The sequence below is a fragment of the Chlamydotis macqueenii genome, chromosome 1 (genome assembly GCF_036417535.1).
Source record: "Chlamydotis macqueenii isolate bChlMac1 chromosome 1, bChlMac1.mat, whole genome shotgun sequence".
Taxonomy (NCBI): Eukaryota; Metazoa; Chordata; class Aves; order Otidiformes; family Otididae; genus Chlamydotis; species Chlamydotis macqueenii.
Genome location: NC_141556.1, coordinates 86,180,224 through 86,205,979, shown reverse-complemented (window position 1 = coordinate 86,205,979; position 25,756 = coordinate 86,180,224). Strand labels below are relative to the sequence as shown.

At 49.0% G+C, this 25,756-nt stretch overlaps 2 protein-coding genes across 6 annotated transcripts; one reads left to right on the top strand and one right to left on the bottom strand.

Annotated features, from left to right (window-relative positions):
- The first annotated feature begins 224 nt into the window (after nt 1-224).
- On the top strand, nt 225-15,463 carry CLSTN3 (calsyntenin 3). The gene is made up of 18 exons (XM_086759631.1): nt 225-394; nt 2,980-3,102; nt 4,056-4,251; nt 4,733-4,941; nt 5,252-5,401; nt 6,064-6,249; nt 6,717-6,986; nt 7,256-7,368; nt 7,448-7,610; nt 8,633-8,689; nt 9,476-9,633; nt 9,816-9,964; nt 10,430-10,656; nt 11,799-11,969; nt 12,575-12,720; nt 12,855-12,990; nt 14,436-14,653; nt 14,738-15,463. Exons 1-18 carry the CDS (start codon nt 307-309, stop codon nt 14,906-14,908), a joined length of 2,931 nt encoding a protein of 976 aa, XP_086615757.1. The 5' UTR covers nt 225-306; the 3' UTR covers nt 14,909-15,463.
- LOC104476070 (solute carrier family 25 member 36) lies at nt 15,430-24,251 on the bottom strand. 5 transcript variants are annotated; one of them, XM_086759660.1, is made up of 8 exons: nt 23,936-24,248; nt 22,286-22,415; nt 19,386-19,559; nt 18,862-18,939; nt 18,252-18,352; nt 17,547-17,613; nt 17,069-17,352; nt 15,430-16,969 (listed from the first exon to the last, which is right to left on the bottom strand). In XM_086759660.1, the coding sequence occupies exons 3-8, from the start codon at nt 19,481-19,483 to the stop codon at nt 16,770-16,772; spliced, it is 828 nt and encodes a 275-aa protein (XP_086615786.1). In that variant the 5' UTR covers nt 19,484-19,559; nt 22,286-22,415; nt 23,936-24,248; the 3' UTR covers nt 15,430-16,769. The 5 variants fall into 5 exon arrangements, with proteins under 5 accessions (XP_086615786.1, XP_086615795.1, XP_086615805.1 ...); XM_086759669.1 differs by having other exon boundaries at nt 22,286-22,384; XM_086759679.1 differs by lacking the exon at nt 23,936-24,248 and adding an exon at nt 22,480-23,473 and having other exon boundaries at nt 22,286-22,384.
- Nucleotides 24,252-25,756: the final 1,505 nt, after the last annotated feature.

Sequence of the window (25,756 nt, the reverse complement as noted above, 5' to 3'; positions counted from 1 at the left end):
CCCTGCCCGGCTTCGCAGTGAGAAGGAAAAACAGCGGCTGCCCCGCGCCCCCACCCCCGCAGCACCTAGCGCGGCGGCCCCCTCGCATTGGCTGCCGACCCCCACCGGCCCCCGCCGCGCCCGTGACGTCATGCTGCAGTGGCGGGGCGGGGCCGGGCGTGGAGCGGAGCGGGGCTCGCGGAGGTGCCGCGACGTCCCTGCGCGCCGCCGCCGCGGGAGCGAGGGCGTGGGCCGGGCAGGGCCGCCCCCGCCGCTGTCCAGCAGCCCCGGGCGGGCTGGGACCCCCCCGCCGCCGCCACCGCCGCGATGGGCGACCCTCAGCCCCGCGCCGCCGTCCTCCTCGTCCCTCTCCTCTGCCTCTGCGCCGCGCTGCCCGGCGGCGCCTCCAACAAAGGTGAGCGGCGGTGCGCCGCGGGCGCGGCCCCGGGGGTGCGGCGGGGACCCGGCGGAGGGGCTGGCAGGGCTCCTCGGCCGCGGCTCGGCACGTTTTTGTGGGGGGCATCTCCGCGGCTCCCGGCGGCTCCGGCTTTCTCTGCCCCTTCGGGCGCCCTCACCCCGTGCCCGCTCTCTACTTTCTCCATCTGTCTCCCACCGCCGCCTTTTTCTCCGCTCTTTCCTCTCCTTCTAGCGTTCCCCTCGCCTCTTCCCCTTTTCCACCCACTTGCCTTGCTTTTGTTTCAGTTCTTGCAGCGTGGATTTAGCCTTCCCTCCCTGAGAGAGAATGTGTTGCTTCTGCACAGACCCCTGTGGTCTCCAAAACACATCCCCCATCTCCATCTTCCAATTCCAGTTCATCCATCTGCAACCTGCCAATAGGAATTACTGTGCAGTTACGTGTTAACTGTGCAGGCTGTTCATCTAAAACAGTATTTTATGGGCTAAATATGTGAAAAAAAACCCACCCTGACACTACAGCTGTAATGTTCGGAATGCAGATGTTCTTCAAACACGTAGGGTGATAGAGAAGGGTGTAGGTTTCCAGATCTGTGGCTGTAGAGAGAGATGTGAGACGTTCATCTGAGGGGAGTCAGTGCATCAATAGTCTGACAGGGTGGGAGAACCTGAAAGCCTGTGAGGGACTCAGAGGGTCATCAGGGGATGTGACACCTGAGGGTGCTTTCTGTGCTTGGGAAGAGGTAGGGCTACAGGGTGGATGCAACGCGGAGCTCTGCATACGCTGACATTGACAGGGGCATTTATTTGTACTGCTCTGGTGCCAAGGGGCCCAGCGGCGAGGCAAGGCCCCTTACGCTCTGGGTTTTCTCTCCCCTTTGTGAATTTACACTCTGAAACATCTACCTGCCTTTGGCAAATTACTTTAGAATTACAGGAGCTGTCTTGAAGCCGGTAGGAGTCTGTATCCTAAAAATATTCTTGAAATGTTTTTCTGATCTCCAGCAACTAATTTCCTTGAGAAATCAGATCGGTGATTCCCAAGTTGCAGGTGGATGCAGCAAAGGATTTGTCTGTCTACCACCAGCTTGTTACCCCAGCAACAGGGCACATTTGACATTTGTAGCTATGGATTCCCACCTCGGTGGTATGGCGTGTGGATTGGAGCCGTCACAGAGTGGAATCTGGCGGGGGCAATGGAGGGGTGGGGTGAAACGTGGGCGCTTGCACACAGGGAGGATTCCACCTGCATACTGATGCATGTTCCTCTGGATTTCCTACGCAATGCTTTATAATCTTGAATCAATCTGGTGAGGGAGAAATGCCAGCCCACGCTCCTCGCTGCTACGCCAGGGTGGCTCTGCCTGCTCTGCCCTCCTGGTGCATCCCCGCTCTGACCTGTCGCCCTGTCCACTGGCCCGCCGCCCGGCTCCGGCAGCATCCCCTGGCCCCAGTTTGCAGAAGTGCTTGGTTGTAAGGGATACCGAGCCTTTGAGTCAACCCATCACGCCATGCCGGTATGGTTGCAGAGGATACTGTGCTGCAGAGGATGAATTCACATACTGGAAGCAGTGCCCTTGAGGGGAAAGGCTCTTTATCCTGCTCCCCACCAGCTTGGAGCCATGCTGTGCTCAAAGTACTGCTCAGTTGTAATAAATCTTGGTCTCCAGGGGGTGGGAGAGTGGGGGATTATCTAGGAACGGGGGTTGTAACTAGGCCATGTAATATAATCTCTGAGGCCCATTAGGCAGGGAGTGGGCATGGGGGAGGGGTTTTTAATTTGTAATGATTTTTCTTCTCTCTTCCCTCCCCTTCCCTCCCCCCCACCCCTTTATTTCTCCCTTTCCCTGCCCCGGAGCCTGTGTGATAAAGATTAATTTGCTATTTCTGGGCCTGTGACATTTTTCAGAGCCTCCTGCTGGCTGCTGCCTCCATGCCAAGCCTGGCTGGGCTCCAGCCAACGGGTTTAGCAAGGAGGGGCCCAAGGAATATGGTGCTTGCCATGGAGTGGGGAAGGAAGGAGCAAGGCACTCTCAGAGTAGGTTATTGTATGCGTAGGATGACTGACTGAAAGCGTACCTGGCTACCTGTGTGTAGATCCTGGGCCTTCGTCCAGAGGATGCGAGGCCTAAGTGATAATGGCTGCATGCAAGACTTGTCCCCTGGGGACACCCCAAGGGAAGATGTATCCCAGATCCTTTAATTATGGCCTCAGTCAGCTAAAGGATTTAGCTTTTGGAATCTGTCTGCAGAATCAGGCTACTTCTGCTTCTTGATTTCAGTTTTTTTAACCACTCCGCCTTTCCTTGGCATCTGGATGCCTCTCCACGTATTACTGAGAAGACAGCAGTGAGGAGGCCAGAAGGAACACATTGTTTCTGATGAGGTCTCCCAAGAGCCACGTAGAGTAGAACTAAAGAACAACTTCCTCCCAGCCTATTTTAGACTTCTTTGTTTCCAGAGAAGAAGGTGGGGAGGGGTGGTTGTTACCTGCCTGTGGGTGATATTCTGCTCTTTTCCTGCTGAATCTGTCATGGATGGCTAATACGTTCCTGTGCTCCATCCCTTTCCCCAAATCCACCTCAGCGAACAAGCACAAACCCTGGATTGAAGCTGAGTATCAGGGCATCGTCATGGAGAATGACAACACAGTCCTGCTTAACCCACCGCTATTTGCACTGGACAAAGATGCTCCACTGCGCTATGCAGGTAGGTGGGTAACAGCTCTGGGAAGGGCGGGAGGCAGGGAGAGGCTTACGAAGAGGCAGAGACAGGGTGACATTCATCCCTGTGCTGGATTCTAGCTCTCTCCAGGAAATGATCACCTCCAAACCTTGTTCCGGAGGAGGTCCCCAGTGAAATCTGGAGGAAATCTGGGCACAGCTTAATTTAGGATGCTGTGAGCTATTTCCCTCAGGGAGAGAAATTGAGGGTGGAGCCAGCTACTTTTTGACGCAGTTCTTCTATTTCCAAAGATCACATGCACAGCCCTGTTTCTGTGAGCACTGGAGAAGGCTGGTAGGGCACACTTTGTTGGCAGTGCTACATCCCCTCACAGTGAGCACAAATCCCTGAAACTACAGATGAGGCTTTATGAGGGTTATATTCCCGGTGCTTGCTTAAGCCATGCCTGGAGCTTCTTCAGCTTTGGGAGAGGAAAAGCGGTCTCTCTGAGCTGAACTTTAGGATTTAGGTGACCCTATCTGCAGTTCCTTGCAGTACTGTGCACATCTTGCCTGTGTGGGTGGATGAGACTTTGTGGATCTTCATGCTTAGGCTGTCTGTCTGCAATATATGGCCTGCTTTGCCTCTCTGAGGGATGCAGAGGAGACATAAGGTGCTCCCTCAGTTCTGTGGCTGTGTAGCACAAATAAATCCAGCTTGGGCCTTGTAACCTCTAGTCTTTAGTGATGCTGGTCAAGGCTCCTTGCCATGGAAGTAATCTCCAGTAGAGGGCAATCTACACCATCAATGGCTGTAAGACATGGCAGGAGGAACTCCTAGGGAACCAAAAATTGCTCAAAATAAGAGGTGATATTGAGGGACAAAGGAGAGCGTCAGTTAGAAAGGAAGAAAATGCGGGAGAGTGAGGCAAGGGGGCATAACGCGCTCTCCTCAGTCCTTTTCTCTCTCCCCTTCCTCTCTGCCTTTGTGGGTACCAGGTGAAATCTGTGGCTTCAGGATCCATGGGGCAGGGGTACCTTTTGAAGCTGTGATCCTGGACAAAGCTACAGGTGAGGGGCTGATCCGGGCCAAGGAACCAGTGGATTGTGAAGCACATAAGGAGCACACATTCACCATCCAAGCTTATGACTGTGGAGAGGGACCTGATGGAGCAAATACCAAGAAATCACACAAGTAAGTCCGGGCAGTCATTGCTGCATGTTACAAAATGTGATCTGTCACAGAAACGCAAATGCAAATTGCTGTGAGAATGCTTCCTTTAGCCAGAAGTGTTTTTCTCTAGCCTTGATACTGTAACTCAATATGTTAGTAGGACCTAAAGAGAAATGTTCACTGAGTCACACGAGTGAATACACTAGAAACAAGGGCTGCTTGACAGTTGTGTCTCAGGGTGGTGTTTTATGTTGCTGTGTATAGGCAGGAGGTCCAGATTACATTATCATTCCTTTTGCTCTTTCTCTGGGGTGGGAAACCATTGTCTAAGCTCCTGTGTGTCAACATTGCTGCATTGAAACCAAAGTCTCTTTCCTTGTCCTTGCTTTTGATGGCTGGAAATCAGACTGATGCGCTCTAGGGGAGTGACTTGGACTGAAAGGTAGGTGGTGTGTGGCTCCTAATCAGCCCATCAGTTCTTATTGATGTCTCTCTGCATCAGGGCCACAGTACACGTTCGAGTAAACGATGTGAATGAGTTTGCTCCTGTCTTTGTGGAAAAGTTATATCGTGTGGCAGTGACTGAGGGAAAGCTGTATGACCGCATCTTGCGTGTGGAGGCCATTGATGGAGACTGCTCACCACAGTACAGCCAGATCTGCTACTATGAGATCCTGACCCCCAACATTCCCTTTCTGATTGACAATGATGGTAAGAATCCGGACCCACTGTGAGCGGGTCACTCCCCCTTTCCTGCTTTTCTCCCTCTCTGTCAGTCCCATTTGCTGGCAGAGCTGTGCTGTATGAGTTTTCTAGCACTGCTGATCTATCTCTCCTGGTGCCGAGATGCAGCAGTCATTTTGTGGGATGCTATAGCTTGTTACAGAGTGGTACTGGGGGTAGGGACTCAGCCTCTTTTTGGTTGTTTTGTAGTTGATCAAAAATAAGAGTGATTTCTAGCAGGAATATATTTGAGGAAACTGTCTTTCCTCTCTCTTGATCTCTTTGTTTTGCTAACCAGGGAACATTGAGAACACAGAGAAGCTGCAGTACAGCGGAGATCGTCTCTACAAATTCACAGTGACAGCCTATGACTGTGGAAAGAAGCGGGCTTCTGATGATGCTGAAGTGGAAATCCAGGTGAAACCCACCTGCAGGCCCAGCTGGCAGGGTATGAAACCTCCAAACACAGTTTTGTCTTCCCTGTGCTTTTGCTGGACTGCTACTCAGTCCTATTCATTGCAAGTGTTTGTATGTACACGTATAAATTTGTATGCCGGTGTATATGGTTCAGTTCTGGCACCAACCCGTCAGTCCCATCTAAGGGGATGCAGCAGACATGCAGCAGTCTGTTGCAAAGCCCCTGCAAGGCAATTCTAACACTGGAAAATCATTCCTTGGGTTACTGTGAACTACTATGTGTTTGATAAGGCTCATAAACTGTATTCAGTGTAGATTGGTTTTGGGCCTGCTGATCTTGAGGATATTTAGCTTTTCCAGAAGTGGTGTATGCCTACAGGTTCACATTAGTCAACAGAATTAAGGGGAAATCAAGACAGCTAAATATCTGCTCTGCCTGATAAGAAAGGTTGACAATCCAAGGAGTGATGCTACACTGGTACTAGCTGTAGAAGATGAGAATTTGGAGTCTGTGCTTCTAGGAAGTCTTCCCTTGCACTGATGCCAGCTGCATAAAGTTGTCTTTTCAACATGGAAAGGGCCAAAATCTCTGTTTCTGGGCTAGTCTGTAGATGCCGCTTGTGTGTGTGCCAAATGTTCTGGCCTCGGGTCCTTGGCAGGATCTAACCCCTCTCTGTCACCCTTCTTCATTAGGCTGGAACAAGAGGATTGAGTACACCCCAGGCGCAGGCAGCCTCGCACTCTTCCCCAGTATTCACCTGGAGACCTGCGATGAGCCCCTGTGGAACATCCAGGCCACGGTGGAGCTGCAGACAAACCATGTGGCCAAGGGCTGTGACCGCGATAACTATTCTGAGAAGTCACTACGCAAACTCTGTGGTGAATTGATTCTTTCCTGGGCTGAGGGCAGCTGTGGCACAGCACCCTTCCCCTTCTCCTGGAGGGGTTCACAGTGGTATCTGTGCCTCACACAGCAGAGATGCTGGAGGACACATTCCTCGCATTTGCTGTGGTCAGTGGGGCTGGGAGGACACCTAGCTCGCATGCTGTGTTGAGGGGGAGTGGGTACCCTGGCCGTATTTACAAGGGGCTCCCCATGCTTTCCTTGCTGGGAAGCCAGATTTCTGTGCATTGCCCCAATGTGCTGAGTCTGTGAGACTTCCCTTAGCACAGATGGAAAAGTTCTCATTCTTCTTCACGTAGGAGAAAGCCTACAGGCAAGTCCTCCTCTCCCTGTGCTCTGGGATGTTACAACAAGCCCTCTAGCACCCTCTTCGTCTGTTCCCTAGTTCTCAGGCTCCTTATTGTCCCATGCTGACATTCCTAACTCCTTCCCTTCTCAATAGGTGCTGCCTCAGGAGAGATTGACCTGCTGCCGGTGCCTAGCCCCACGGCAAACTGGACCGCGCGGCTCTCGGTGCACTACAGCCAGGACAGCAGCCTCATCTACTGGTTCAATGGCAGCCAGGCTGCCCAGGTGCCTGTGGTGAATGGGCCGAATGCCCGTGAGGGGCTGAGTGACCACTTCACCCTGTCCGTATGGATGAAACATGCCGTGGTGCCTAGCAAAGGCAGGCGGGAAGAGGAGACAGTGATCTGCAGTACAGTGCAGAGCGGTGAGACACTTTTCCTGGGGTGGTGACACTTCTGCCCAATGCCTCTAACTTGTTAGAAGAGATTGTCCCTGCAGGGGGAAATCTCTGTGTTCCAGAGCGGGATCTGGGCAGAGGTCCCTCCTTAGGAACACAGCTTCTTCAGGTGTCAAGCCCACTGTGAGCGTGAGACACTGAGTGCCAGTTGTGCAGGCTACCATGTGCTGCTGGACTCTGGCTAGTGAGGCTGCTCTGAGGTGTGATAGATAACTCCCTGTGCTTGTCCCCGGCAGAGGATGGCTACTCGCATTACTCTCTGGCTGTGCACGGCTGCCGGATTGCTTTTCTCTACTGGCCGTTGCTGGAAAGTGCAAGGCCTGTGAAGTTCCTCTGGAAGCTTGAGCAGGTGAGGAAGCATTTGCCTCTTCCCCTTGTCCCTTCTCCTTCTGCTCTTTGATGATCCCTTCCTCTGCTGCCTGATGTAGGTCTGCGATGACGAATGGCACCATTATGCCCTCAACCTGGAGTTCCCCACTGTCACACTCTACGTGGATGGCGTCTCTTATGACCCTGCCCTCATCCACGACAATGGCCTCATTCACCCCCCACGACAGGAACCCTCGCTCATGATTGGAGCCTGCTGGACTGGTGAGTGCCCACTCCCTGAACCATGTTCTTCCCATGTGGGAAACGAGTCAGGGGAAAGCCAGAAAAGGTGAAAGAAACACCATCCAATACTAAATGATGCAAACACGTTGCAGCCATCTTGCCTCCTTGGCACCAAAGTCAGTGTGGCCATGGTAATAATAGCTCAGGGACAAGTGTCAATGGCAGCTTCGTGGACAATAGCATTAGAACATGGGATGGATAATCAGCTTTCAGGCATTGGTTTTTCTATCAAAGCTTTTCACCAGAGAGCAGGCAGTACTGTTTGTGCTGCTGGTTGTATTGATGGGGATTTCTGTGTCTTGAGGGTCTATATGGAGAACTAACCATTCTGTAGAGGAATTGGGTTGGAGGACAAAGATCAGGTTAGGGACATAGTTAAGCCACTACCAGATTAAAAGCCATTCGGTGGAGAGGTAAGGCTGCATTTCCCAGGTCTTTCAGTTCTCCTGCAAGACTGGAGCAGGACAGAACTGAAGGAATTTGCCTGCTGCTTGCCTTCGCTCTGGCAGAATTTTTCAGCAAGATCAAATCTTTACTGTAGTGCCGCTTCTCCTAAGTCAGGGATCTTCCCACAGATCTGGGCCCTCGATTGGCCTTTTGCAACCAGCAAATATTAATCAGCTTGGGACACTCACCTGGAACCATCTGAGTTTCAAAGAGATGCTGAGAACATGGCTGCTTGTGAACATGTTCCATAAATAGGACTCAGTTAGTTCCCAGAACAGATATCATTGGGAAAGGAGAAAAAGAAAAACCCTACACTTTCTCCCTTATATCAGTTACTCGTCCTACAATCTCACCAGCCGCTTTGTGAGAGGGACTCTGCCCTCTTTCATCTGTGATGTGCTGTCTCTAGGGCTGAAGGGTGCACTGGCTGGCACATGACTCCAGAGCTGTTCTTTTGGATTGGCCGATAGAGGCACTTGCGTAGATCCTTGCCTGGCCCTGCAACTACCCTCTTCCAATGTCTTATTGCTTGTCTGAATGTTCTGCTTTTGCAGAGGAGAAAAACAAAGAGAAAATCAAAGGAAGTGAGAACTCCACTGATACTGTACAAGGTAGGGAAAAGAAAGAAGATGGTTCTCTTCCCCTCTTCACCATGCATGACTATCACTTCTTGCCTGGTGCCTTCCTCATACAGCTCCCTGAATTCTGTCCTGCCACCTCCCACCATCTTGGGAGGAAACCCCTTATTTGCCAGATTGGTTCTTGATACCTTGGTATCTGTGGAGCATGAAAAGGCTGATAGGAGGACTACAGCCTGCTTTGAGAGATGGAGTATGCTTTTCATGTGGAGAAAGAGTCTTCATGCCTGATCATTAAAGTTGGTGTCTGAAGAACACAATAGCCATTAGAGACATCAGGAGATGTCACCTCATCCCTAACTATCTATGGAATGTATAGTTTCTTTTAAAAGCCCTCACAGGAAGCAGAGTGAGAAGGGGACAAGAAATTGTTTCCATCTGGCATTCAGCAGTTTGGCAGAAACTTCTCTATGCTACCCACTGTTCACTGCCCTAGTCTTTCTGTTGGTCTGTTTTTCTTGCTTTCCCCCATCTGGAATTCCAAAAATTGTCATCTCCTTACTTCAGCATCCCCCATCTTTTTGTTGTCTTTGCTTTTCCATGCCCCATGCACCCCTCTGTCTCTCTCTACCTCCTTTAACATCTGTACGTCACTCACACTGTTGCTTTTGTTGTCATTGCTTTTCCATGCCCCATGCACCCCTCTGTCTCTCTCTACCTCCTTTAACATCTGTATGTCCCTCACACTGTTGCTTTTGTTGTTGTTGCTCTCTTCCTCCCCATGTCTCTCACACCCTCCACCTCCCATGTTTCCCTCAGGAGATCCTCTGTCGATCCACCACTACTTCCATGGTTACTTGGCTGGCTTCACTGTGCGCCCTGGTAGCTTGGAGAGCCGGGAGGTTATTGAATGCCTGTATGCCTGCCGTGAGGGGCTTGATTACAGTGACTTCGACAGTCTGGGCAAAGGGATGAAGGTATGCCCATCTGCCCAGCTTGCATGGGTCTCCTCCACTCTCCTCCCCAGCCTTGCTTCCCAGGACTTTGCCTGCTCCCCCACCTCAGACAACTCCCCACCTTTCTCCTTTGTGTCTCTCTTAGCCTGGACTCTTGGCATTGGCCAAGGAACCCTGAGTATTTTCTTCTCTCCCACCTGTAGGTTCATGTGAACCCCTCTCAGTCCCTGCTCACCTTGGAGGGTGATGATGTGGAAACCTTCAACCACGCGATCCAGCATGTGGCTTACATGAATTCCCTCCGCTTTGCCACCCCTGGAGTCCGGCCGCTCAGGCTTACCACTACTGTCAAGTGAGTGGACAAAGCAGCACCTCTGGCTAAGTTCAGCAAGAGGATTACTTCTCATTTGACTAAAATTACACTCCCTCACCTTGTATTTTGATTCTAATTGATGGTCTGGAAATGGGTTAGAGTCTTTCTGAAAATAAAGTATCCAATATCCAAATGGATACTGTAATACTGGGTCCTGGGGTCTATGCAGGTAGCAGAACTTCTGCCTTCACTCATGGTGTTCCAGGCATGTGGGCTGGTTTTAATTTTCTCTGTGGTGTGTGGATGTGACCAAGTCACCTGAAACCCAGTGATGTAATTCCTAGCACACCTCTCTGTCTTGAACAGCAGGCTACAGGGAAGATCTAGGAAGACGACCAGAAAAAGGATATTCCCTTCAGTGGCAGTAATGTGCAGAAGGTGTTCTTTTACAGCGTTGTTGGTGGAAGCTTGAGCCAACTGATACTTTCTACGTCTGTCCTTCAGATGTTTCAGTGAAGAGTCCTGTGTCTCCATTCCTGATGTGGAAGGTTATGTTGTGGTGCTACAGCCTGATGCCCCCCAGATCCTGTTGAGTGGCAACGCCCACTTTGCTCATCCTGCATCAGACTTTGAGGCTCCTGATGGGGTCCCTTTGTTCCCCAACCTTCAGATCACCTGCTCTATTTCTCACCAGGTGGAGACCAAGAAGGATGAGAATTGGCATGGTACCGGTGAGTGGAGTACAGGGCGAGGCATAAAAGACAAACTGGAAAGACTTGTACGTGTTGCTGTCCTGCAGAGGAAGTAGAGTTCCTCATTACACCCGGAATAGGAGAGAGTTTACAAGTACAAAAGCAAGGCACATTGTCTGCCAATATGTAGGCTAATCGGTTCTTATCCCTTTCTGCTCCTCCCTGTACTTTTTCTATCCATCGAGTTCTTTTGCCTCACTCTCCCCTCCTGTTTTCCCAGGCTGCTCATTCCTAATCCCTTTTGCATTTTACCTACATTTCCCTTTATTGAATCCAGCCGTGGATGGATGTCCTGCCTGTTGCCCTCTCCGATCCTGCACTTACTCAGCCTCCTCCTTCTTCCTTCTTTCCTGCTTTCCTTATTTCTCACCCCTTCTCATCTCTTCCTCCATCACTTATTCCTGTGAATTCCCCATCTCTTTCTGCATCGTTTATTCCTGTGAGTTCCCCAGTCAGTTTCCTCACTCTTTATAATATCTTGTCCCTTAATTTCTCTCCATCATCCTCAGACTACTTCTCTGCACTCTGTGCTCCACTTGTCCTTTCACTTATTTTGTATCTTTTCTGGTAATAGGATTTTTTTCTCTTTCTAGTTTTCTGTTTAGCAGCTTTGCCTTTCCTCATACAATTATGAGTTTCTTGACTTAGAGCAGGTTGGTCTTAGCCTTGCTGAAACCAGTTAGTCATTGAATGTGATTGCCATTTTGAAGAAGACAAAGAACCATGGCAACCAGCAGCCCTGAGACAGAGAAGAGCTTTCAGAAGCACTCAGGGTCTGAGAATGTGTGATAGAGTTGTTCCTAATTTGCACATTGTCATTGTCAACAGAGTCCTTACAGCCAAGATGTGTTATCATGAACCAGTCTGATAATACTATGTTGTTCCAAAATAAAGTTACTTTATTACTTGTATAAATAATGTAATTAGAACCAGGGGGACTCCTCCAACAATTAGATTGACAGTGATTTTACTCATGGTCAGTGCTAGCCAAAGAAATATAAGTCATTACGTATGATGTGAGCACTTTTAAGTAAGTGGGTACTAGGCTGAGTACCTCCTGCCTTCACTGATGGCTGGCTGGCTGGCTTTCTGGCCCTCTCTTCTTTCTGTTTGCATCTCAGTGACAGACACACGAATGTCAGATGAGATTGTGCACAACCTGGATGGCTGCGAGATCTCATTGGTGGGAGATGACTTGGACCCAGAGAGGGAGTATCTGCTCTTGGATGGGGCACTGCTGCAGCAGCGGGGCCTGGAGCTTGTTAACACCTCTGCCTACCTGACCATCACAGGTATGTCCTCTCTTCAGCCACAGCTGTCTTATTCCACTTCTCACTGCCTGTCAGGCATCACTGGAAGAAGCAGTTAACCCAGTGTTAGAGATGTGTTGGTGTGCTTTGTGAGACTCTTGAGATGTAACCATTTGTTGAACTCCTGGCTTTTGGAAGTCCCAGACCATTTCGCTGGGGAGGTGGCTCCTCCTTCAGCACACAGCATAGTGTCTGAGTTCTGACCCAGGCTTCTATCACTCCTCCTGACTTACTCCCATTGCCCTTGGGGTTTGGTGTTTTCAGATGCCAGCAGCATTTTGTGTGACATGACTAGGGGACAGCACATCCCACAGGTTGTTGGCTGGTACCACACTATTGTAGTTTCCAGAACTTAACAGTGCTGTTGCACTTGATTCTTCCTTCCCGTCTACGTGTTATAGCAATACAAGCAGGGATTTCATCAGGTCCTTTGCAGTCAGCTCCAGCTCTGCTCCCTTCCCCAAATTAATAAACCCAGCATTGCCTTGGATTCCTCTGTCGCTCCTAGTTGCCACAGGGTTACGATGCCAGATGACTTTAAAGGAGGAGCTTCCTCAGGCCACACCAATTCTCTCTGCTTGTCACAGGTGTGGAGAGCATTGCAGTTTACGAGGAAATACTACGCCAGGTCTCGTACCACATCAACCATGGCGCTGCTCTTTATGAAAGGAAGTTTCACCTGTCCTGCACTGAGATGAATGGACGCTACTCCAGCAATGAGTTTACTGTTGAGGTACAAGATCAATACCTACACACCTAGGTGCTTGTGTGTGCATGGGGAGGCCATGGTGGACAGGAATGTGCACGATGTAGAATGTATTGCAGTGAACGTAGGGCTGAGTCTCTCTCACTCTTTTCTTTCTGCAGATGAATGTCCTCCACAACATGAACCGAGCTGCTCATCCTAACCATATTCTGAGTTCCCAGCAGTTCGTGCACCGAGGCCACCATTTACCCCCAGAGCTATCTGGGCACAGCTTGGCAAGCACCCATAACAACCCAAGTATGTAACAGTGTCTTTTGGGTTTATTCCTTTAGGTCAGGATGTTGATTTTCTGATATCCTGGTAGAACCTAGAGCAGAGGATTCCTTTCAGGCTCCCTATACCCATCTTATGAAGTTCTCATACTGTCCTGTCCCACTCTTCATTAGCAAATGGACTGCAGTCTGTGTCAAATTGTGTTTTAGAGCTTAGTGCAACAATCCTCAGAGGTCTTTCGGTGTGTTGTTTTCTTGGTGTAGATGCAGTCTGAAATATATACCTGACAAGGTCTGAAAAGAACAACTGTAAGCTGGTACTATTTCATTAGTGCTCCTTGCAAAAGTGCTATGTGGGCTTGGGTAATGTAATTTCAGAAAGAAGCTTCAACAGCAGGAGAGAAACAAGAGAATCAAGCCTGCCACTGCTCTAAAAAAAAGACATGGGACTAGGTAGCAATCAACAAGGCAGAAAAATATAGGAGACAGCACCACACAGGCAAGAGGACCAGAGATTAGATTTGCTGGCATGTTCTGGCAGCCCTGTGCCACAAGTACGACCACAGTCTAACTGGCCCCTCCAAGGCTGTGAAAGCTCTAGGGCTGTTACAAAGAACCCTGCATTAGTTTTGGCCCCCTGTTGTAGGCAACATGGGAAGCACCTTTGGTGGCTTCCTGCAGCAGCTTATCCCAAGCTAGTCCAGTCCTGCAGCTGGGACTGAGCCACTGCAGAGACAGCCTATGCAAGTGCTGGGAGAACACAAAAAAAAAACAGGCTTTGCCACTCTCTTCCCCAGCTCTGCCCCATCGCAGTAGAAAAGTTGTCCCTGCTGTACAGAACCACCCAGAACAAATCCATGGAAGGCCTGGAAAGATGCTGCAGGGGAAGGAGTTATCCGGGGAGTCAAGGCTCAGCCTACGGGCCTAGAACAAAGGAGTGGGAGTTCAGCTAAGGGTGTTAGATGAATTTCAAGTTTTCTCGTGTGGAGAAGCTAGGCTTTGACCATGGCACTTCGGCAAGGCTGTCATAGCTCTCACCTCTGTCCCATGTGCAAAGCAGACTTCTTTTGACTTCCTTCTTTCTCTCCTGCTTGCAGAGAAATCACATCCTCTGAAAAGAGGCTGTCCCCCAGCACACATTTCTCATTCCCAAGGGGAGGATACAAGTGGCTGCAGTGCAGCATATTCTGGTGACTTCTGTTGATGAAGATGCTCAGAGTCTACAGGCTGGGCCAACACTGGGGGGTGTCTGGACCTAGGCATCCTGGCAAACTGTGCAGGCCTCAAGCAAAGATAAAGCAGCTGAAGGCAGGAATTCCGTGTGCCATGGGGAGCAGAGAATTTAGGACATGTTCTGCCTACACCAAAAACCCAAGCTTGGCCCAGGAACCCCAGTTTCTGCAGGTCAGATTGGAAATGCGCATTTCTGTGAAGTCTCTAACCACACCTTCTCATTTTCTTTCTCTAAAGTGGTCCCCAGTGCTGCCACTGTCATTATCGTGGTATGTGTGGGTTTCCTGGCACTCATGGTGATCCTTGGCATCCTGCGCATCCACTCCCTGCACCGGCGGGAAGTGGGGCAAGAGGTCTCTGGGGCTGCTGAAGCAGGGCACACAAGCACCGGAGGCAAAGAGAGTGACATGTTCTGGGATGACTCAGCCCTTACCATCATAGTCAACCCCATGGAGGTGAGGAGCAGCCACAGTGGCTGGGGCTGGGCGGGCAGTGGGGTTGCCAGATCCTTCTCCTTACCCCGTGTCTCACCTCCCCAGTCCTACCAGAGCTGCCAGGAGAGGGCAGCAGAAAGCAGCGAGGGCAGAGGTAGTGAGGGCATGGAGGATGAAGATGACAGCACTGACTTGGAGACACCCGACTCCCCAGACAGCAATGACATGGATGACCGACACATCACCGGCAAAAGCGGCGCCTCTCACGGCTACTAGGAGCTTTAAAACACCAGTCCAATGGATCCCTCCAAAACATATGGCTGGAAAGAGGAGGTGTCTTTAACTTCCTCCTTCCCCCACCGTGTGCACATGTTCTCCTCCCTCATTTGTCATTTCTGCCTCCCATGTTCCTTCATCTTCTGCCATTCTGATTGTGGACATTCCCCACATTATTGACCTCCCGTGTGGCTCTCTAGAAACATGTGTTAGGGTACTTGCACATGACAGTGGCGCAGTTTCAAACTACGATGAGGAAGGAGGGGCTCAGAAAGAACAGAAATTTGGAAGGAGCCAGCCATAGGGCTCAGAGTGGGGTCTCTCACAACCGCTCCCCAAATATTATATATATATATTGTATATTTTTTCAATGTTGTCGTTTGAGGTTTATTCTTGTTTCATGCAAAAAAAAAAAAAAAAAACAAAAAAACCCAACAAACCACTGCAGCTTGTGTCGCTTTGTAAAATTGTCGATACTCCTAAACTAAATAAATGAAGGTAAGAAGGATGAGGAAACAAAGTGGATTTTAAAATAAATGGATTTCAAATAAAACATTCGGGGCTTCTGCAGTTTTTCACTACCAACAGGGAAAGAAACAGTCAGTGTAGCCTCTAATGCGAGACTGGAAATTGTCCAGAACATGTATTTACGGAAATTACTGCCTTGTCTCAGGGAAGGGTTATGTTTTTTTAGTGTATCTGCTGGAACAAGAAAAACACATCAACCCTGACCGTACCCCCCACCTTTCTGAGAGTCAAAATACTCTTTGTAAACACAACGCAGCCTTCCCTGGGACACAGCTCTAGGAACCCACCGAGCAACAAAAGGCATCCCAGCCTGTCACAGGCAAGTTTAACACATACAGCAAACCAAACTATTGATTACAGGAAAAAAAAAAAAAATAAGGCTTTTCCCGTACACTTAGTGGCTCATCAATAGAAACAGGCCAAATCCTCAACTTCATCCATCTTTTCACCTGACCATTTTCTTTACCAGCACAAAGTATTTTTCACACCAGGGGTTCCAGCTTGTAGCAGAACAGCCCTAGCACTTCTGAGGGAAGTAGGTGTCCTCTTTTTGTTGGGAATGGAGGGGATGGAAACACAGCAGATTTTGGCAAAGCATGGCTATGAGCCCAGCAACATGACTGGTTAGCACAGTGCTTCATAGCAGGTTGTGTTTCTTCCCTGGACCTACTTGGTCTGATTATTCAGACCCTGCAAGAAGAAAAGAGGCTGGCAGCTGCCTGACGCTTCCTGGGGCAATGGCTGCAACATGTTAAGGACCCAAAGGAAGATTCTGCAATAGGGCGTTTGGCAGCAGCCAAGGTTGAGAAATCTTCCTTAGGGACAGGAAGGTAACACACTCAGTGAGAGTGGAAGAGCTCCTCTGAGGGCACGAAAAGGCCTCACCACAAGATCTCTGCTTGCGGCAGTTCTCTCAGATGTCTCACCTCTAGCCCGTCTTCATGTGCAACTCTGACCACGTATGGTTGTTACTGGGTCCAAAAGAAGTGAACATGCTGAGGGCTAAAATACTCTTAGGCTTTCTACTTTGTCTCCATCCCAGCAAGTTCCATGCCCTTGTTTCACACGAGGAGCACGCACGGTCAAACCAGTGCCCTCGCATCTTGAAGCACCAGAATAATTCAAGTTTCCAGAAGGAAGAAAGGCTACATTGTGCACATTGGAGCCAAAAACTTTGCACAAAATAGTCTTATGTCCTGAGAATGCTACGTTTCACCCAGTTCTGATATGTGATAAAAAGCACCACCTCTCAGAGTATGGAAAAGGACCAAGTCTCAGGACCATGGGGTCCCTGTACCTCTACAGTAGCCTCAGCCAGGTGCTACAGTGTGCTTTACAAGGTGGAAGAGGCCAAGTGTACAATGAGTTCATAGGTAGCCATCATGATAGCTGTGTTTGGGATCTGGCGGATCAAATGAGCCAGGAGCCCTCGGTATAAAGCCAAGGGTCCCTCTTCATGGACCACAAGCCGCAGAGTCTGTATAAAGGAACGGTATCGTGAGCCTTCTTCTCGCAACCGTGTCCGAATGACCTCTGGAGAGACAAAAAGAAAAGGGATATTAGCAGATTGATCCTACAGGCATGGCATCTCCCGTTGAGGGGAACAGAAGCAAGGAGAGTGGACCCACTCACCATGTGGATACGCAATGCATGAAGCACATGTTTTGGAGACAGCAGCAGCTCCCATTAGTCCAAAGAAATCATGGCTCTTTGGTGAAAGTGTGAGTGGTGGTGAAAGGGAATGATGGCTGTTTCTCAGCTTCTGTTTCAGTGCTTCATAGATGACAAAGTGTATGATGGTCTCTGACACTCCAGCATAGGAGGCGGTGATACCACGGTAAAATCCACGAAGGCCTTCAGTGCGGTACACATGCATGGCACATTGGAGAGCATTGCTGCCCATCTCCCCCTTCACCCTGTAAAGAAGAGAGAGGGTTAGAAAGGTACACTGCTCCACTGACCTAAAATGCTGTTGTGAACACAACTGTATGACTCTTCCCCAGCACGCATTGAAGACATATGTTCTGTTGACAAGTCAAAGACCCCTACCCAACCCCAAAACCAGTCCTGATTCGACATGGAGTGGCTTTGCACTGGTAGCCTGCCTTACCGGCCTTCCAGCTGCATCCTGGTTTTCACTAACCAGATAGGGTTGGTAAGTGTGGAAGTGGTAATGCCTGGAGAACAGAAGAGGAAAACAGCCATGAGCACTAGGATCACATTGACAGTTTGTGAGGAGATGCTGATCTATCAGCTCTCTGAATTCTGCTTGGCAAGCTGCAGGCATTTGCTATTTAAGAATGACCTTGAGCTCCTGTGGGAGAGGAGGCATTTAGGACAGACTATTTGATTCTCTTCCTCTCCATTCCAGCCATTGTCTGGTAGTAATGAGCTCTTCTGCCTCCAACATAACCCTACTACAGGTCCTGGTGTTACAAAGAGGCAGGAAACAATGGGCTAAACTTGCAACAGTGGAAGATTTTGTTAGAGAACTGGGATATATCAAGAGAAATTATTCTGTGAGTGGTCTAAATTACACACTGCCTTTTCCCCTCTCCCAGCTGAATGGAGCTCTTTTCAGGACAGCAGCTGAAGGAGTAAAGATTGGATCCATAACCTGAACAGATGAGCCTAAGAAGAACGAAGAGCGACAAAATCTTTTGGTTACCCAAGGAACTCACTGCCATGGGCCCGGAAGGAGAAAACTTCAGAAGACAGAGCAGGACTGATGGAAGCAGCAATGGGGAAACGTTCATGGTTTACACTTACAGACAGAAGAACTCCTTGGCTCTGATTTGAGACAGAAGAGGCTCACCTGCACAGGCTGCTGACAGCATGTGTACTTTCTTGGACTCCGGTACGAGGACAGCGTTCAGCCTCTCCTTAACACCAGAATAGGCAGCAAAATATATAGCCCTGGTTGGAAAGAAATACAGAAGAGGTTACAGCTCACCTCCAAAGGGCAGGAATAGCACTGCTGTGGGGTCTCATTCCAACTTTTCTTACTCCCAGCACAGGTTTGTCAAATGTGACATCAGATACCATTTATACTAGGCCCACATCTTATCTTACAACTATAATCAGAAGGTCCAAAAAGTGTCTATGTGAAGGAGTCCTGTGGCACAACGGGCACAGGGCCCAGACTGCTTTCAGAATGTGGAGCAACAGCTGTCACAGAGGTCACAGAAACATTTAGGTTGGAAAATACTTTTAAGACTATCGAGTCCAACTGTAAATCTAACACTGCCAGGTCCACCACTAAACCATATCCCCAAGTGCCACATCTACACATCTTTTAAACACCTCCAGCTCCAGAGATGGTGACTTAACCACTTCCCTGGGCAGCTTGTTCCAATGCTTGAGAACCCTTTGAAGATTCTTTAAAGAGTGTACAGCATAAGCTATCCTCAGTGAGCAATACTCACCGGGAAGGAGCAACCCCAACAAGGTTTGGCCCCAGACCTCGGAACAGGGATCGCATGCCTTCCTTCTCAAGGATGGTCCTGTGGAAGAAAATGAACAGAGAAGGCAGCAGAATACCTAAGTTGGGGGCTCTTCTGTTCCTCCTTCTCCTTCATTCTTCAGTATTTCTTGTAGCATCCTCTGCTCACTTCCAGTGTTATCCTTTTTCTGCCCTACTCTCATTTTCTCTCCAGCCGCTCTCCTTCAGTCATTTCTTCTTATTCTTGCTGACACCATCACTGGGTCTGATCAAGCCACTAGCTGAGAAATTTCTCACAGTCCCAAAAGCTGCCTTGCAGACTCTGAGTTCTAAGCACAGGATTAACTGTGAGAAGTAGATGTACCTGTGCTCTGATGAAACTTCTCACCACACCTGCAGCTTCCAGAGCCTCAGCTCAAATGCTATTTCCATCTCTCCCTCTCTCCACCTGATGGTCAAACCTTTACTTCCCTGGTGCTAACATGCCCACTGCCCTATCCTACTCACCTCAGCAATTTGAGCACTCCAGGAGATGGGGTGGGGTTCATCAGCCTTACACTCATCCCTGGCAGCTGTATCTCAGACACGCACAGAGGCCGCAGCATCAGTTGGGATGACTGTAGACGTGTCTTCACCACTTCCAGGGGGCAGGTCAGGATGGCTCCAGCTGTGCCGCCACATCTAGGTCATAAGGGCACATGTAAGAATGACCCATGTGCAGAAACAGGGCAGTAATTCTGACCCTGCTCATCCACAACCTCTCCCCTGTAGGAGAGGAGGTTAGGTCCCCCAGCCTGCGTCACACATGACCTCCTGCTCTGACATTGATTAACGCAATAATGGCTTAGCTTGGGACATCTCCTGGCAGCCTCACTGTGAAACCTCACTCAGTATTTGAGACAAACAGTCCTAAGTCCATAGGGACTCAGCAGTCCCTCAACTTAAAGCTGCTGATCTTTGCATTCAGAATTTTCCAGAGCAAACATTGCTGCTGCCCAACCTCACTGCAATGCTTTCTGCTGACATCACCAGGCACCATGCCTCACACCTCCCCAGAGCAGCATTGGCTCAGAGAGAGGCAGCACAAACTCTCCCACCCCTCAGCCTGATGGGGTCTTCAACCCATAACCCATTCAGCCCCACATTTGCAAGGCCCCGTAAAGAAGATCTGTAATTTCTGCCAACAGCCAGGCTCACCACCAGTATGACTTTCTTAATGAAAGAGGACCCTGACCTTCATCAGACAGAAGCTATTTTTGGAACTCAGGAACCATCAATCAGTCTAGTCACACCTCTGTAACACTAAAAGGACACATATTCTCTTTTACTCTTTCTGACACCAGGCACAAGTCAGAACCAGAGAATCGATACGTCCAGTTCTCAGCTTTTGCCTCTTCAGATCCTTTGACCAACAACTCTGTTCTTCTAGAGGATGCTCAATATCTGAAAGACTATTTTGAGATGAATTTGCATGCAATGGCCATGATGTGAACACTTCAGCCAGGCAGAGGTTTTGATGAACAGACAGACGTTCTTATCTGCTACAGCTAAACTTTTTTGTTTCACAAGAGATGGAGGGTAAAAAAAAAAGCTCACTCTGCCCCAAAGAAAGAAAAGCCAACCAAAGAACTACAAGATATCAAAGAAGAATCAAGTACGTCAACAGAATTACATATGATGGTACAGGACAACAAACGGCTAGAGTTCTGAAGAATTCTTCTGAATCAGTCTATACAGCTCAGCACACACGTACATTTCTTCCGCAGCCTTTGCTCCTAGGGCTTTATTTATTATTGCCCGCAGGTGGGGTGGCGGGGAAGAAAATAGGCCTGGATGTGTATTGCAATGAAGTCCAAGAGTTGAAGATCTGGCAGCTAGAAGGTTATGCAGCTAATGATACTAGCAACTAGCTATGCTACTCCATTACACTCATGCTGCTTTGCCAAGCCCTTTGCAGATCTACACAGTGGTGATAACTTGCAGAGCAGCTGAACAGCAGCAATTTCCCTCAGGAGATATAATGAGTGGTGGGAGTCTGGGATCAAGTGGAACATGACCAAAGAACTTAGCTTGGACTCAGAAGACAACACAAAGAAAAGCAGTAAACATCTTCAGGTTATCTGGATGAACAAGCTGATGAAGCACGGACACCAAGACAGCCTATTTAGCGATCCAGGAGTCACATGAGGCAGGGCCTCCTTTTACAAAAGCCACGTTAATTCTTCCCATGCAGACCACATTTGTTCAAAGGTCCAACAGCAGTCCTACACTTTACCATACATACCTTCTACTAATTTGCCTGTTCCAGGCTTACAGCCCTGTCTACCAGAACTTAAAAGAAAGGGTATTTGCAATAATTTATGCTGCTAAGGTTATGCAGTTATTTGACCTGAGATTTGTGCCAGGAGAGAATTATGGAATCAGATCACTATAGACTTAAAAGACACTTTGTACTAATCAGTGTTGGTAGAGGGGGTACATTGGTTTTGTTTTTATGGAACTTATCAAACAGCTGGATTCACAAAAGCAATTACAAAGATGTGACATACCTCAGTTTTGCAAAAAGCAAGCTTGGTATCTCACAAAACCACATTTAGAGCCTTAGCACTATGTCTACAGCGTAGATGCTAAATGGATTAAAATCAGACCACAAAAATCTCAAAAAGAAGAAAAAAAAAAAAAAACCATCAGCCCCACTCTTTCCATTTCCTGAAACCAGCTGTCAGTAAACAATCAAACAGCTATGGTCCAGCAAGAGTCTAGGAAAATCACTCCTAGACTAGACCTAACAATTTTCAGTTTTTCCACCCACAGACAGGAGGTAACATTTTACTCTTGATAAAATCCCTGGGTGACAAAGATGGTCACAGTACTGAGCAAGGCTGCAACAACTGGCAAATAACAAAAAAACACATGGATCTGAGCTGTCAGCAAGGGTCCTTACGCTAGGCTTAAACAGTACGGTTTAACAAAACCAAACCCCTAAAGTCATTACTCTAAAAGCAGAAACAAAATCAATTCATGCAAAATACAACAAAGAACTGCAGTGGACAACCAGTACAACACAGAGCAAAGCAGTGGCAAAGAGAGCTAACTGCAGAAGGCAGGTGATTTTACCTTAGAAAACAGTACTTGCCTCTAGATCTTGCTTTCACATTTTAAAAGGAAAACTGGAATGTTTGAGGTGGCAGAAAAAAGAGGATTAGTAGAGAGAAATACAAAAATTCACTGTTAACATTCTTTCAATCATCTGAAAGGGATATGTACAGAGGTGACAAGATTTACTGGTAATTCACATTTTAGCCCTTACTTAGTCTAGCCAAAAACTGAGATAGCTTGAAGATCTTCATTTAAAAATAGCAATGCTAGGTCAGATAAATCTGCAGTTAAACCAGGATTCTGCTTACAACACAGGCGAATAAAGATCACCTATGGAAGAGCAGGAGAAATAATCTTCTCAAGAACACTCTCCCAGCTTCTTGCAATTTTCAACTCAGAGACTCCCTCTGCCAGAAACGTTGCATTGCATTTAATAGCCTTCAAAACATGATTTTTCATTAATTTTTTTAAAATGCTTTCTGGACACATAAAAAGCTTTTACCCTCCAATATCCTGTGGCCAGGAGTCCCACAGTCTAACTGCACACTGTCTTAAGAGCTACATTGTAGCTGTACCAGAAGATAAAGTGAACAATTGTTCCTTCATCAATGAGATCTGTTTCATTAGGTAAAACAATAATATTAACTATATACTGCAGCAGTAAGCTGAACTTCTTACTAATCTCTTATACATCTTATTAATCTCTTGGGTTTTACCTAATTGCAATTCAAGGATTACTGCTTAATGGGCAAGGACAGGATACAGACTGACAAAGTTCCCTCCTGTCACTAGCCAAACTCTCTCACAGCTTTGCAGGAAATAATGTGGAAAATGAGGATGAGGAAAAGCTTAAGAAAAAGCTAAGAAATATGAAAAAAAAAATAGGTTAAGAAAAGCTAAGATGCCATGACTATATATTTCAGGGGATAAATTAAAGAAAGAGACTAATGTACACAAAATAAGACTGGGAACAGAGAAGGCAAGTATATATAAGCAAAAAATCAACTGAATTAGCTGCAGAAAACTGGAAATGTACTAATTAAGAGCAATTAAATGATGTGTTTTATCGCACATGCTATACCGCAGACCTCACTGTCATACGGACTACAACTGGCTGGTGGAATTCAAAATTGGGTGGCTGCCTAGGCAAGGGAGTTCTGCAGTTACTCCGCAAAGCCCTCAAGACCAGAATATCTTCTACTTTCGGACATCATTAACTTAAAGCTCATTGTTCTGAGGCTTAAACGATAAAAGTTCCTTAAAGAGAGGAGAAGAGCCTTGCTCAAGGGCACGCTGCGAACTCAGAGGCAGTGCTGGGATCCACGCTCCAAACACCTGACTCGCCATAATCAGCCGCAGCGGCTAAATCCCGAGAAGACACGCAGGAATCTGAGCCACGCGGTGAGGGAGGGCTGGCTGCCCTCCCAAAGATACGGGTGCTCCACCGTTTGCTCTGAGGAAGGGGCCTGGCGGCGCCTCTCCTTCCCGCCGGTCAGCACCCCGCTTCCCTCGTCCCCCACCCCGGCAAGCTCCGGCTGGACGACAAAACCCCCATGGCTGGCGGGGCGGCTCCCCTTCTTCAAGCAGCAGCTGTCGCGTGGGGAGGCAGGGTCTCCTTTCCCTCGGCTCTTCCGCTAGACGTGCGGCCTCGCAGTCCCCGGTGCAAAGCGCGGCCGCGACCCGAGGCCCGCCGGCGGGGAGCGGTGGTGGGGGCCGCTGCCGCAGGCCTCGCTCCTCGGGGGCGGGCAGGCCGCCGGGAGGCCGCGGCGAGGAGGGAGCCTGGCAGCGGGAGGGAGCAGAGGACGAGCCCGGAGCTCCCTGGTGACAAGGCGCCGCCGCCCCGGGGCCCGGGCCGACCCGGAGGGGAGGTGGAGGACGGGCCGCGGGCCTGGCCAGGCCTGGCGCCCAGGACAGCCTCGGCCACGCGTTCCAGGACAGGGGCCGACGGGGCTACTCACCCTCCGGCGAGCAGGTGGAGTACGGTGCTGTGCTGCGGCATGACCCGGCGCTCTACGATCCACCCAGCACCGCCGCCAGCCCGCGAGCCGCCGCCGGGCCCGCCCGCCGCCCCGCGCATTGGCTCCCGGCCGGCCGGAGGAGGTGCCTGGGAGGCCGCGGGGCCGGGCCCGCCGGCGGCGGCGGCGGCAGCGGGAGGGGTGGGCCGGGCCGCCCCCAGCCCGGAGGGGCTGGGTGCGGAGGCAGCCCTGCGGGGCTGACGCTCCTCACCCGGTGCCCGTGGGAGCCGGGACCGGGCGCCCCAGCCTGTGCCGCCTCGGGGACGGTGGCTCCCCCGTGTGCTCTCCGGGCCGAACCCAGGCCGGGCTCTGGCCGAGGACGGGCTCCCCGCTCCGTGTTTTTGCGCTTTCATTTCCCTCCTCGCAGATTTTAGGGTGCTAATTCATACAGCTGCTTTTGCCCAGCCGCTCAAGGCTCTTTCACAAAAAAAAAAAAAAAAGGCAATCAAAGAAACCTCGTCTTTGTTTTGCAAGTGAGGGAACCAAGGCAGAGATGGCAAAATAAATTCTTTGAGGCCTGATCATGTGATGGGTCCAAGAGCAGAGTCTCATCCTCACTCAGTGGGATGGCAAATACTTCCTAAGATGTTTGTTTTTATATGAAAATGAGACAATATGTTTCTGACAAAAAAAAAAACAACCAAACAACAACAACAACAACAAAAACAAAAACAAAAAGCAAACCAAACAAACAAAATCCTAATCCTCCGAACAAATTAGACTCTTGAAGTTCAAAGGATTGGTATGTCAAATATGGGAGATATTCATGGCCAAAAGACTCTCTGTTGCTTTTGGAAATGTGAAGTTTCAGATGGTCTCAGAGTTCACAGAAAATCATCTTCCTGCACGTCACTTGGAGAAAAGCAGAACATACATCAGCACCATGATGTTGCCAAAAAGGCAGACACCACATCAGTTTATATGGCTACCTTCTAGCCGTACAAACAGACCTACAGACTGTCGTCCAGGTGAAATAAGCTGTCAGACCGAGTCTACACTACTGTGACTTCAGCACTCACAGCACCAAGTGACACAGGACTGAGTGTCCAGTTTGGGTACTGTGCTGCTACAAAACAGGCAAATGTGGAAGAGTGAACTCACAGAGGGTAACAACTTGCCTTGGCCATCTAAGCAGGAAGAAAAAAAAAACTGCAGTGTGTAGTCGAGAGAAGGAATTGAGGGAGACATGGCAACTGACTTCAAGTATGTACAAAGATATTTCAAAGAGGAAATGAATAATTACCTTATCTGTGGTGGAGAAAAGAAGTGACAGCCCATCAATAGTGCATGTCACTACATGAGCAGTGAGGGGAAGACCAGTAAAAGGATTTGCCTTCTGGTCAGTGAAGTGGAAAATTGACCAACAATACCAAGAAGCTGCAAGAATTTTTCACACGTCTTCACTGTGATAGCAGCTAGGTGAATACCTTAAATAGCCCCAATGACAAGTGAGTAAAAAAGCCATTCTAGATTTCTAAGTGCTTAGGTAAAGTCAATGCATTCAGACCAGTTAGGCTTGATGAAATTCATCCAGAAATAGAGAACAGCTGAAGTAACATCAGGCCCACTGGCAGTTATCTTTGAGATCTCTAGAGAATTGAGAGGTTCAGAAGACTGGAAAAGCACAAATACATTGGCTATTTAAAAAAGAAAAAAGGATCTGAGGAATTACTGGACAGTCATCTATACTTTACTGCCTCCCCCTGTGATACTGGAACAAACAAACATTAAGTAGACAACTCACATTTTCCATTTGTCAAAAAA